This window comes from Heptranchias perlo, chromosome 15 (genome assembly GCF_035084215.1).
Source record: "Heptranchias perlo isolate sHepPer1 chromosome 15, sHepPer1.hap1, whole genome shotgun sequence".
In the NCBI taxonomy this organism is placed as follows: domain Eukaryota; kingdom Metazoa; phylum Chordata; class Chondrichthyes; order Hexanchiformes; family Hexanchidae; genus Heptranchias; species Heptranchias perlo.
Genome location: NC_090339.1, coordinates 30,432,718 through 30,447,270, shown reverse-complemented (window position 1 = coordinate 30,447,270; position 14,553 = coordinate 30,432,718). Strand labels below are relative to the sequence as shown.

At 40.4% G+C, this 14,553-nt stretch overlaps 1 protein-coding gene across 3 annotated transcripts in view; it reads left to right on the top strand.

The window, feature by feature from the left end:
* Positions 1–14,553, top strand: part of LOC137332955 (BCL-6 corepressor-like protein 1) — a 152,555-nt gene that overhangs the window by 57,397 nt on the left and 80,605 nt on the right. For all 3 annotated transcript variants that reach the window (XR_010965766.1, XM_067997003.1, XM_067997002.1), the window contains exon 3: positions 11,980–12,067. Coding sequence is in view for 2 of the 3 variants with exons in the window: in XM_067997003.1 (XP_067853104.1) it covers positions 11,980–12,067 (88 nt within the window). In the remaining variant the exon portion in view is untranslated. The remainder of the gene's footprint in view (positions 1–11,979; positions 12,068–14,553) is intronic.

The window sequence follows — 14,553 nt, the reverse complement described above, 5'->3', positions numbered from 1 at the left end:
CTGGGTCTCTGGCAGACACCCAAGGAATTTCAGGCCCCTTGTGTCTGAGGGATGGCTTTAGCCATTTAATTCAAATACAAACATCTTCTGTATTTTGTTTGTATATATGTTTGATTAGCATCTCCTTTTGAGGAACACATATTTAAATTTAGTTAGTCCCGGTCACTGTTTGAGAATTATTTCTCAGCCTGTAGCCTGTCCTATTTAAACTGGAAAGTCTGTCTGATTCCATCACAGAGAGATAGATAAGCCAGAAAGATTTATTGGTCAGTCAGCTGCAAACTAATGTATTAAGGTTAATATTCAGGGATCCTGTGCCCTGTCTGGTTTACATTGACATTTAACAGCAATTTTTTGTTATCTTCTATCTTCCGAGGACACATAGTTAAGCCTGTAACGTCTGGAAATCTATAGTGTGTCATTGCTTCTGTTCATTTATCCATCTACTAGTTAGTAAATCTGTTTTACAGTTTATAGCCTAACACAGTTCTAGTGAAGTTTTTATTCTATCACCTTCCAAAGTCATGGAAAGTCACGTGAGAGTGCCTGATATAACCAGTAGCTGAAATTTAGTATTATGGGTTTTCCGTTTGATTCCTGGGTTTGCAGCAAATTACCTAGACATTGGACAGGTAAAGACACACTGAATCCTCGAGCGTGAGGGCTCACCTACAAGATGCTGAACCCAAGATAAATATCTAGAGTACAAACCCAAAAATGTAACGGTGTTGGAGGGAGAGGAGATAGCAGGGACAAGAGCTGAGGATCGGGGAGTGAAGAAAGAGAAAGTGGGGACTGACTGGGACTAGGTGATGAGGGGTGGGTATGGGGAGTGGGAACTGGGATAAAGGGGGCGTGAGGGAGAAGAAACCAGGACTAAGGGGTGGTGCTCGGGGACCATGAAATTAGAGCGTGATGGAGGTTGAGGGATCTGGACTCAGTCATGAGAGAGGGAGAACTGGGATTAAAGGGGGAGTAGAACTAGAAGTGAGGAATAAAAGGATTGGTACTGAAGGATGAGCGTGCCTGGAAGAGGGAAGTTTGAGAAAGCGGGACTGCTCAGGAGTGAGGAAAAAGGATATCTAACAGTGAGGCTTGAATGAGAAGGATGGCTTTGGAGACTGAAAGATGATGGGGTGCCAGTGTCTGAGGCATGATGGGGGAAGGTTGAGACAGTGATAGGAGATAGGGAGAGTGGGACTGGAGTAGGATGAGGGCCTAAAGGGAGAGAGGGGTGGGGCTGGCATAAGGGGAGAGCTGGGATAGGACCAAGAATAGAAGAGCAACTGTTGGAGAAAGGAGTGAGGGATCCGAGAATACAGGCTAAGGGATAGAGAATAAATCATAGTGGAGGGGCTGGGATATTGGGTTAAGGGAGGAGATGATACAGGAGATATCGAAACTGAGGAAGAGACAGTCATGGAGGAGAAAACTTGATGGAGAGTAGGTGTGGGTATTGGAGTCTTGAGATATAAAGGGATGGCAGTAAGGGATGGGGGATGCTGGGGCAGGGAGAAAGATGTACTGGTGGTAGAAAGGGAGGGGGGATGGCAGGATTGAGGAGAGAGAGAAGAGAAACCATGGCTTGGAGACCAGTAATTTGGAGTTTGGGATCTGGAATAGGGGAGAGGTTAGGAGAAATTTCCTTATGTGGTGGATTGTTGGGGCATGGAATGCTTTGCTACAGGGAGTGGTTGAGGCAGGCACTGTTGCATCTTCTTAAGGAAAAATTGGATAAATATAGGAAACAGAGGAAGATACAGGGCTATTGGGAGAGAGCAGAGCAGGGCAGTGCAATTAGTTTTGGACTGCTCTAGTAAAGAGGCTTCACAGATATAATGGGCAAATGGCCTCCTTCTGCGGTGTAAACTTTTATAGTTCTATATTTATTTGTGCATTATGGTCAAGGCTACATTTTCATGGAAAAACGGATGAAATCACAGAATACTATCTTCAAAACATTGTCTGAACCCCAGAATCCTATGTAATGAAAATGGAATTTGAATTGGTCACCATAAGACTGTAGCCCTGGTCATGGTAAAACACCTATATTTTAATGACCTACTGTTTTTCGTTATGTAAGTTACGTCTGATTCTATTTGTACTGTCTTTTTCCTGAAGTATTTTCTCTTTGGTTAGGTTTTTATATAGTAAAATTGGGATTTTGTTCAAAACCATTTCCTCTCAAATGACCCATCGCTCATGAGTTGTGATGATTAAGTGCTGGTTGAACATTTACCGTGTGCATGAGCTGGTGGTTGAAATTTTATTTTCAGTCTGAGTTGTTGAAAATCCTGGTATTTTATGTTTGGCTTTAATAATTAAAGTGCAAAAAATAATTTGTGATGGAATTTGGTTGGAGGGATGTGGAGTGGTACTTGATGGTATTAGGGAATGGAGTCGAACTAGTCTGCTTTCTGTAGAAGAGCAGACATTTGAAGTTAATCCTGGTTTCTGTAAAAAGCAACAAATCATAAAAATGAGGGGTGATTGAACTATTTTTATAGTGTCCTGTAATTATCATGGGATTAATGTGTTGCTAAATATATTAGGTTATTATGACACCCCTGGACCAATAGCTGTTTTCTATTTTATATGTGAGGTTTTGATGCTAATTAAAGCTGTCGTCAACTGAGGTTTGTAAGCAACTTACACGACAATATTCTTTCTTTCCACAGGGCAACTATTTTGCATGGAAAACACCTTAATAGTTACTTCCCATAGCATAAGGTGAAACACAATTTTCTTTATGAATAATGAGCTAAATATAGTATAGAATGTGATATCGTTTCTCTGATGTACAATTTTAGTAATGCTGGGGGTGGATGTGTGTGTCTGCACGTGTGTATGATTTTAAATCCCAAGGGCTCCAGATTACAGGAGTACATAATTTTAAAAGGGGAATTTTGGTTCCCCAGTCAGTCTAGTGGGTAAAGACACTGTTTGGTGCAGCACTAAGCCAAACAGGATAGAAGGATTCAGGTTTGAAACTCTATGTGCTGACTTAGGTGATCACAGCCAGGGCAACAGTGTGGACACTATCGATGGCTTCAGCCCAGTTGGCTAAGGCAGGAAAACAAATCGCCCAAGGTTCCAACTTTTGATTATTATCCAGTGAATCCTGCTGGAAAATATGCACTTATAGACCTCAGGCGAGGACAGGATTGGATGTCTTCTATGTTCAAATAACCTGCTGTAACTGATTGTTCAGGCGCAGACATGTATAACTAATTGGGAAAGGTACCATAGACCCTGCTTATGCCTTCGAGAGAGATGGGGAGAAAGATGAGGCAAATAAACTAGGCAATTTTCACATACCGTGAAAATTAAGTAAATTATGATTATTGCTATGCCCCACCAAGTCATGAAGCTAACATTTTGTACTGATCTTATGGATTACATAAATTGAAAGTTTAGCAAACATTAGCTGTGAAAGACAGACAATTTTTAAACTTATGCTTTCCCAAATTCTCCCGTTGCTTTCAAATTATCTGAAATACATATTTACTGCTAAATTGATATGTGAACTGTGTTGATGCAGATGCTGCTGCTTCTTTTATCTTACAGCTTTAATTTTGTGAAACACTGGAATATTTTAGTGATGTTATGTTATACCAGTTTCAAAAGGTTGGAACTGGAGTTTTCAGAGATGTGAAAAATTTAGAACATCTCTGTTGCTTTCTGTATTCTGTAACTGGCATTTTTCAGAATCTATTCGTTGTATTCAATGTTGATTCTGTGTCATAGTGTAAATTTTGTCAGAAGAAATTTGGAATCATCTTACCTTCTGGTGGTTTTAGGGTAGCCATGCAATATGAGCAGTATCAGCTCATGCTGACCAGATAACTCAATGTGCCATGGTCAACCACTCATCATCATGTGTATAAAACATACAGTATATATGAAGAAAAAATTATATAAATTGTTCATGAATAGAGGAAAAACTATCAGTTAAAGTTGTTTTGAATAGTTCTGTCATTGCGATGTTCTACCAGTTGCATTAATCAAAAAGACTTACCATCATAATTCTTTTTATTGAAGGAAGGTCCTCCTCAGACAAATTGGGCTTAGCTTGTGCACTTGCCACACATTGTTGATGCCCTTTTCTAAGAGGTGTGGTGAACTCTCCATTGGATAGCAGAATTTTTTGTCAAATAGCTTAGCTTTATCATCAAAAATACTGAAGTTGACCTCATCGTTTCTGAGGAAGCCATGAGGCCTTTCCTGCCTTTCGTCAATGTACATCCTGCTGCTTTACCATATGAGTTTAGTGGCCACTGATCCTTGTTTTCAGGATCCCTGAAGTATTTGTTCGCAAAAAGAATGCAAGTAATCTTCCCTATCTGGTGATTGTGGTTGAAAGGCTATTAAATTTATTGATCTCCTGACCTGAGAGAGAATTTTTGGGGTGACCAGTAGTTCCATAGATAGTTCCAACATACTGCTCATTCACCTATCCTGTGACCGAAGTAGAGTTTTAAACTGTGAAATATATTATTTTCATACGAAATTTTAAATAGGCCATTATAGTGTGAATTTAAGATGAAACCCTATTAGCTACATTCTGAAAATAATTCTATTATCTTTGTGAGACAAATACTATCTGGGGATGGTCAAGAGGAAGTGGCCCAACTCTGTTAATGAGAATCAAGTCAGATCAAGTTTGTTTGGCTAGTACCTTTTAGTTGTTGAAATGTATGCAATTTTCTACTGTGGAAGTAGATGCAACTTGCCTTTGATTGCCACAATCAAGTTCGGGTTTAACCGACTAAAGTGGCGAGTTGCTGCAGTGTGCACCATCCACAGGATGCACTGCAGCAACTCGCCAAGGCTTCTTCGACAGCACCTCCCAAACCCACGACCTCTACCACCTAGAAGGACAAGAGCAGCAGGCGCATGGGAACAACACCACCTGCACGTTCCCCTCCAAGTCACACACCATCCCGACTTGGAAATATATCGCCGTTCCTTCATTGTCGCTGGGTCAAAATCCTGGAACTCCCTTCCTAACAGCACTGTGGGAGAACCGTCACCACACGGACTGCAGCGGTTCAAGAAAGCGGCTCACCACCACCTTCTCGAGGGCAATTAGGGATGGGCAATAAATGCCGGCCTTGCCAGCGACGCCCACATCCCGTGAACGAATAAAAAAAAAATAACTAATATTCTAATTATCTGCCTGTTGAAAAAGAAACTGGGACTTTTTCAAAGAAGCCTTTCCAGTGTTTTGATCTGGGATGTCAAAAGTCTGCTTGGATATTATGTCACTGGCTTTCCTTATTTTGAGACAGGAGTAGAAGTCCGCTCATTCTTCTGACGCAGTTGAAAGATTCTAAAAAGGACTCTCAAGATTTGAAATACTTTATTTTGGTTTTGGAAACAGTTTAAAGTAGTATTGCAAACTATCTATTTTATTTCTTTTGCTTTTCTATAATTAAGTTTTAGCCTGAATGATACAGTCAAACATGACATCTTTCAAAAAGCAAAGGAGAGCAGTCCTTGCAACCTCCAGTACAAAATATTTCAGTAAAAGAGTAATTGTTAATCTTATTGTACTTTACTCCTATTCACGGTACCATAATGGTTTAAGTTTCAGGTTATAGGCGATCTGGGTCTGCCTATAAAAACGCCAGTCTGTGTGTGTTTTATTCCTCTCTCTTTTCCCTTTGTTCTGTAACTTTTTTAATGCTGTTCATCTGTAATTTCTTCCATGCGAAGGGTCTACACTTGAAACGCTATGTATCTCTTCTCTCTACAGATGCTGACCAACATGCTGAGTGTCTCCAGCATTTTCTGTTACTGTTTCTATCAATGTTACTACATTTCCTCTTAACTTCCTGTGTTTCGTGGAACATAACATGCAGGTACAGCAAGTGATTAGGAAGGCAAATGTATGTTGGCTTTTATTGCAAGGGGGTTGGAGTACAAGAGTAAGGGAGTCTTGCTGCAATTGTACAGGGCTTTGGTGAGACCACACCTGGAGTACTGTGTACAGTTTTGGACTCCTTACCTAAGGAAGGATATACTTGCCTTAGAGGGGGTGCAGCAAACGTCAGTTTGCTGTGATCACAAATAAAAAATTGGGAGAAAACCCAATTTGTAAATAAAACATAAGAACATAAGAAATAGGAGCAGGAGTAGGCCATACGGCCACACGAGCCTGCTCCGCCATTCAGTAAGATCATGGCTGATCTTCGACCTCAACTCTACTTTCCTGCCCAATCCCCATATCCCTTGATTTCCCTAGAGTCTAAAAATCTTATCGATCTCAGCCTTGAATACACTCAACGACTGAGCATCCTCTGGGATAGAAAATTCACAACCCTCTGAGTGAAGAAACTCCTCTTCATCTCAGTCCTATATGGCTGACTTCTTATCCTGAAACTATGCCCCCTAGTTCTAGACTGTCCAGCCAGGGGAAACAGCCTCTCAACATCTACCCTCTCAAGCCCCCTCAAAATCTTACATGTTTCAACGAGATCATCTCTCATTCTTCTAAACTCCAGAGAGTATAGGCTCATTCTACTCAATCTCTCCTCATAAGACAACCCTCTCATCCCAAGAATCAGTCTAGTGAACCTTTGTTGCATCCCCTCTAAGGCAAGTATATCCTTCCTTAGGTAAGGAGCCCAAAACTGTACACAGTACTCCAGGTATGGTCTCACCAAAGCCCTGTACAATTGTAGCAAGACTTCCTTACTCTTGTACTCGAACCCCCATGCAATAAGGGCCAACATACCATTTGCCTTTCTAATTGCTTGCTGTACCTGCATGTTAACTTTCTGTGTTTCATGGAACATAAGAGGAAATGTAGTAACATTGATAGAAACAGTGACAGAAAATGCTGGAGACACTCAGCATGTCGGTCAGCATCTGTAGAGAGAAGAGATACATTAGCGTTTCAAGTGTAGCTTTGCCATGGAGGAAATTACAGATGAACAGCACTAAAAAGTTACAGAACAAAGGGAAGAGAGAGGTATAAAACACACAGACTGTGCTGGTGGGGCTCTCTGCACCCTTCGTGTCGACCAGATTTTTTCCTTCTCCCAGATTCCTGGGCTGCTAGAGCATGCTCTGTTCTGCCACTTTTTCCTGCTTTTATTTCTACCTGCCTTAACCCCCACCCTGAACTGCTTCAGCTATTCACACGTTCTCTGCGCCTTATAAACATCTTTTTATTGTCTCATGTTAATATCACTTCAGCCATTTAATCATCTCCTGTATTCCATTGAAGCACTTTACAGGTCATTTTATGGCATCTCTCTTCTTTATTTGTGTGTTTTTCCTTTCCCTGTGATCTGTTCCTTTTTAAATGTGATTCATCTGTAATTCCTTGGAGTTTTGATGAAGGGTCTACACCTGAAACATTGGGGATAATTTCAGTTTCACTGCCTAGGCGGTAACCTGTTGGAGCGGATTGCCCATCCATTTCAATGGGATAAAAATCAGGTAGGTTTTACAATAGGCGGGAGATCTGCTCAGCTAGATTACCACCCAGGCAGTGGAGTTGAAATGCACCACGATTAACTCATCTGTTCTCTCTACAGATAGTGCCTCACCTGCTGAGTATTTCTAACATTATCTGATTTTGTTTCGGATTTCCAGCACTGCAGTTTTTTTGCTTTTCGTTTATATTAGCATTGACACAAAGCTGGTTGACAGTCAGGAAACAAAGAATTATGGTTAATAGGAGTTATTCGGATTGGAGAAGGTTGAAAGTGTGTGAACCAGGGGTCAGTGCTGGGTCCACTTTTGTTCTATCTACATATACATATATATATATATATATATATATATATATATATGTGTGTGAAGAGGGCTGTAAAAGCCTTCAGGAAGACATAGACAGGTTAGCAGAATGGGCAAACAGGTGGAAGAGGCAATTTAATATGGATAAGGGTGAGGTGATACACTTCGGGAGAAAAATAAGGAATGGGAGTATGCACTCAATGGAAAGATGCTGAAGGATGTGAATAAGCAAAGAGACCTAAGGGCCCAATACATAGTTCCCTGAAAGTGCAAGTACTGGTGGATAAAGCCATAAAAAAGGCCAGCAGCAGGGGCATAGAGTAGAAGAACAAAGAAATAATAAATTTGTAAAAAAAAACATTGGATGGCCACAGTTAGAGCACTGTGTGAAGTTTTTGGAACCCCATTATTGAAAGGACATTAATGCAATAGAGAGCATACAGCGTAGATTCACCAGGTTGATGTTAAGAATGGGGAACTATAGCTGTGAGGAAAGACTTGAGAAACTAGAACTATCTCCACTGAAGAGAAGGCTAAGAGGAGATTTAATTGAGGTTTTTAAAATTATGAAGGATTTTGATAGTGAATAAGGAAAGACAATTTCCTTTGGTTGTGACATGGATCATTAGTTTAAAATTGTCACGAAGAAAGTTATGACAAATTTCTTTACGGACAGGAGTGTTGGTTTTTAGGAATGTTCTTGGGTAATAGTAATCAATTGACCTATTCTCAGAGAATTTCGGAGTTTCCTAATTTCATGGGACACTGGCACCAGTACTGGGACAGGAAAGAGCTGTACCGTTGGGAGGGGCTCCATCTGAATTGGAATGGGACCAGTGTCCTAGCGGAAAGGATAAATAGGGCTGTCGATAGGACTTTAAACTAATAAGACCGGGGGGGGGGTGGGGGTGGGGGTAAGGATCTGGTGAGGATAACATCGAAGAAAAAAGAAATAGGAAGTGAGGGTAAAGGTCAGACCGAAGTTAACAAGGGTAAGGACAACATATATGGTCAGGGAACAAATACAGTTATAGAACATAAGTACAAAATGACTTAAAAATAAAGTGAGGGGAACAGTTATTAAAAACAAATTAAATTGCCTGTGCAGCAATGTGCACAGCATCTGAAACAAAACGGGGGAACTGGAGACAATAATTTATGATGTGGAGCCAGATGTGTTAGCGATAACTGAAACGTGGCTACATAAAGAACAGGACTGGCAGTTAAACATTGAGGATATAATGTATTTAGAAAGGATATAATGTATTTAGAAAGGATATTGAAGGAAGAGGGGGTGGGGTAGCTGTACTAATTAGAGACAACATAATGGCAATAGAAAAAAGGGACATAAATAACATTAAGATAGAAGCAGAATCCATATGAATTCAGACAAAGGATAAGAAGGGATCGATCATTTTAATAGGTATATTCTATAGACCACCTAACAGTGGAAGGGAAGTGGAGGATGAAACGTATAGACAAATCTATGAAATGAGTAAAAAACATTAAACAATAACCATGGGAGATTTCAACTGCCCCCATATAAACTGGCAAGAAGAGGCAGGGAAAGGAGAAAAGGGGATGGAGTTTTTACAGTGTGTATGGGATTCCTTTCTTACCCAGTATTTGAGAAGCCCAACAAGAGAGGAATCACTGCTGGACCTAGTAATGGGAAATAAACCAGAGCAGATAAAAGAAGTAAGCATAGGGGAACATCTAGGCAATAGCGATCATAATTTAATAAGGTTTAAAATAATGCTCGTCTTTCTTATGTCTTTCTCAAAGACCAAAGTAATAGATTGGAAAAAACTAATAGTGGGGGGATGAGAATGGATCTAGGGAAGGTTAACTGGAAATAAATTTTGACAGATAAAGAGATAGAACAGAAGTGGGAAATATTTAAAACTGTGATCAATAGAGTTCAGGAGAAATATATTGCTCTAAAAAGCAAGTACAAACTAGCCAATAATGAAACACCATGGATGGACAAAGAGATGAGGATAAAATTGAAACTCAGAAAAAAGCATACTCTAAGTACATAGACTATAAAGGAGAGGATGACAAAAGGGGAATACGAAAAGGTGACGAAAGAAGTCAAAAAAACAATTAGGAAAGCAAAGAGGAACTATGGAATTAAATTATCAAGGAATATAAAATGAAATAGTAAAGTATTCTACAGACACATCAAATTTAGAGAGGATAAAACCTCTGGTCTGGATCGATTGCATCTGCGAATATTAAAAGAAGTTGGGGAGGAGATAGCAGAGGCACTGTTACACACTTAAAAAAATTCATTAGAAAAAGGGAATAGTGCCAGAGGACTGACGTTATTCCTGTATTTAAAAAGGGAGATAGAACAAGTCCAGGGAACTGTAGACCAGTTAGCTTAATGTCGGTGGTAGGAAAAATGATGAAATCTGTACTAAAAGATGTAATAGAAAAATATCTAGAAACCGAAAATATAATAAAGATTAGTCAGTACGGATTTCAGAAGGGAAAGTCATGCTTGACCAACCTTATTGAATTCTTTGAATAAGTAACAGAAAGAGTAGACGAGGGTAATGCAGTAGATGTAATATATTTGGATTTTCAAAAGGCCTTCAGTAAGGTACTGCATTGTAGACTCATGGCTAAGGTCAGAGCATGAGGAGTCAGGTAACAGGTAGCAGAATGGATAGCAAGCTGGCTACAAAACAGAAAACTGAGAGTAGGGGTTAAGGGTAGCTATTCAGACTGGCAAAAGGTGGGAAGTGGCGTTCCACAGGAATCCGTGCTGGGACCACTGTTGTTCACAATTTACATTAATGATTTGGATTTGGGAATCGGAAATACAATTTCAAAATTTGCGGACTACATCAAATTGGGGTGTGTTGTTAATACAAAGGAAGAATGCGTCAAAATGCAAGGAGACATTGATAAACTTGCAGAATGGGCGTGTAATTGGCAAATGAATTTCAATATAGTGCATTTTGGTAGGAAGAATAAGGAGGCTGCATACTACTTGGATAATAAGAGTTTAAATGGGGTAGAAGAGCAAATGGTTCTGGGGTACAGATTCACAAATCACTAAAAGTAGTGATGCAGGATAATGAGGCCATAAAAAAGGCAAATCATTTCTGGAGGGATAGAATTGAAAAGCAAAGAAGTTATGTTAAACTTGTGTAGAATCTTAGTTAGACCACACTTGGCGTACTGTGCACAGTTCTGGTCTCCATTTTATAGAAAGGATAGAGAGCCATTGGAGAGGGTGCAAAAAAGATTCACAAGGATGATACCAGAACTGAGAGGATATCCTTATCAGGAAAGGCTGAACAGGCTGGGGCTCTTTTCTCTAGATAGGGGTCTTTAAGATAATGAAAGGGTTTGATAGGGTAGACGTAGAGAAAATGTTTCCACTTATGGATGAGTCCAAAACTAGAGGTCATAAATATAAAATAGTCGCTAATAAATCCAATATGGAATTCAGGAGAAACTTCTTTACCCAAAGAGTGGTAAGAATATGGAATGCGCTACCACAAGGAGTAGTTGAGGCAAATAGCATAGTTGCATTTAAGGGGAAGCTAGATTAGCACATGAGGGGGTGAGGGAGGAAGGAATAGAAGGGTATGCTGATATGGTTAGATGAATTAAGGGAGTGAGGAGGCTAGTGTGGAGCATAAATGCCTGAATAGGTCAATTGGGCCGAATGGTCTGCTTCTTTGCTTTAGTTTCGATGTAACTTGATGTAAACTCATTGACCAATAATAATTGATCGATAGGGCTGTGGATCTAAGCCAGTAAAGCAGACCAGGCAGGGGCAGGGATTTGGAGGGTAAGGCCTCAGTTTGTGTTTGAGAGTGAGATCGATGGGAATTGATTGATTTATTCCATCCATAAAGTATGAGTGAGAGTGAATGATGTTGGTGAAGAAAACTGGTCTGTGTCTTATCTCAGTTATTTGTGAATATGCCTACTTTTGCATGGACCAGTGCTGTCAGTGAAGCGCATAGCATTTATTTTTTGCTAGAAAGTGGTGTTGAGCATGGGGGCACAATAATGCGGACTTAAGAGTGGATAATATCTGCATGCAAGCTGCACTTATGTTAGCAGCAGCAACATAGGTTGAGTCTCCATCTAAGACCTCAGAGTGGAACTATAATAAGCATCAGAAACAGTGCTCCTGTCCTTGGACTATCCATGAGCAAAGTCACAGGAGATCTACTAGTAACAATTGCTCATTTTTTTTAATAGGAGATCTTCACTCACAGATGCAGAATCCAGGAAAAGTGCTCCACAGCCAGTAGGGACGGAAGATACTTGTATTAACAACCACACTGAAGTAAGCGTGCTTGATCAGCTCATCTAAAAACAGTGGAAGGGTTTAATTCTGTTTGTTTGGCCTTGATAAATCTGGAGGTGGGAGCATACTTTTATTACACATTGTGTGACAGAATTACCATGGGATTGAACTTTATTCTTTAATCTGGACATGACACACTATAAGCCATTGTTACACTTTTTGTTCTTCCTTTTGATTCAGTATATACAGTACTATACTTTTTTTTGTGTTGCTAATTTTTTGTCAATTCTTAGCACTAGTACTCTCCTTTCAAACCAGGCGTGTAACCTTTGTGCTCCCTTGATAGTAAATGTTGGACTTTCCATTTGATCTTTGTCTATTAACAAGTTTTCCCAGTTTTTGCCGCATTATAGTCTGCTGTGCTTGCGGCAGTAATGCTAGGTCAGTAGTAAGTAATATGCTAGGCCCACTTTCACGATTCTGATTTCGGACAATTCACGTTTAACTGACCTCTCCTCTGTATCATATTTTATGATGAATGACATATACCATTCTTTAAGTGTGAGAGGCTGACTGAGTGAGATGCTGACAAAGTGAGTTTTTGCAGAGAAAAGGTAAGAAAGTGAATTTGGCCTGAACAGCAGTTTGGGGCTGAAATAGTGGGCCTGAATCTGCTAGACCAAATAGGTAAGAGAGAATTAATTCTAATTAATTAAGTCTAGAGAAGCGCAGAAATTAGGAGTATAGTAATTTAGGATCAGGAATTGGGCTAGTGATGTGTGCGGTATGCACAGAACCATATAAATTAACAGCATTCGACTCACTGTGTCTGTGCCAGCTTTTTGCTAGAGAAACCCAGGACTAATCCCATTGCCCCACTGTCTTCCCATAGCTCAGTATCTTCCTCTGCTTCAAATATTTATTCAGTATTCTATTAACAGGTACAGTGTTGTCTGTCTCAATCACTCCCTATGGCAAAGCATTCCATGCTCCAACAACCCTCTGCAGAATGGAATTTCTCCTAATCTCTCTCCTGAGTCTCAGGCAGAATATTAAATTGATAACCCCTTGTCACTGACTCTCCAACCAGAAGAAATAGTCTTTCCCTATACACTCAGTCAATTATATATTATATATTAAAAACATTGAGTGGTATCAAAATTTCAAAGATGCTGCACCAGTAGGTGGCACTGTAAATATAACATTACATGACAGATTGGAAAACCATGTGTAAATATCACGTTAAGTAACAATTTTCTTCTCCCCAAAACTAATCTGTCTCTCACTCTTCCCCTCCACCTCCTCTCTCCTCACCTCCCCTCTCTCTTCCCCATCTCCTCTTCCACCACTCTCCCCTCCTCACCTCCCCCTCTCTTCCCGCTCCCCTCCTCCTCCACCATTCCTCTCTTCTTCCCCTGTCCTCCCTCCCTCTCCCCCCTCCCACTTTCCTCACCCCTCCACTGTGCTTCTCCTTTCTTCTTCAGCACCCCCAGCCATTTCCATCCTTTCCTTGTCCTCTTTCCTTCCTCTCCCTCTCCTTCTCCCCCTCCCCCTTCCTATATGCCTCCTCTCCCCTCCTCTGCCTTGGTTCAGTTATCACCTTGCCCTCTTACCCTGCCTGAATAATGCCCTTGGTTTTGACTTCCCGGAGGTGAAATTAGTCTTGGGTGGTAACTACAAAATAGACAACAGCGAATCGGTAGCCTGTTTTACACCCCACCCAAAAATTGGACAAAGAGGAGGGCAATTAGTGCAACATCACAGTACCATGGAGCAAGGGCTTACACATGTGGAAAAGAGAATCAGTATCTATGAGAACAGGAGTGGTTATTGTGGGGGATGTCATAATTAGGAGGCTAATTCAGGACTGTCATCCGTAGCTGAATGGTGTGTTGCCTCCTGGATACCAGAGTAAGGGAAATAGTGTAATGGGTGGAAAACCTCTGAAAAGGGAAGGAAACCAGCCACAAATCATGGTTCATATAGAAACCACTAACATTGGAAAGAGTAGGATGAAGATCTTGCAGAGACCGTTTGAAGAGTTAGGATCTAGATTAAAGTGCAAGATTTCAAGGGTAGTAATTGCAGAATTACTCATAGTACCAGGATAAATTGGGGAAAAACAGATTTGATACATCAATGTGTGGCTAGAAAGATGGTGTAGAAGGGAGAGTTTCAGATTCCTAGGACACTGTTAAAAGCACTATATAAATGCATGTTGTTGTTGTTGTAAAGCGCTTTGGGGTGTCCTGAGTTCGTGAAATGCGCTGTATAAATGCAAGTCTGTCTTCTTTTATAAAATTGGACCTTATGTGCTCAAGTCTGTCCCACCCTCATTAAAAAAAAAAGCACAAATAAAGTCCTTGAGCAACCTAAGACGGCTGTTTTGTTTTTGTTCTGAAAAATATGTGCATTGTAATGTAATTTTTAGGTTTATAGCACAACTGTGATCTGCAAAATGTGATTTACGCAAACTAATAAAATTTTAGAAGACCTCCTAGTCTCTCATCCCTTTTCAGACCCCC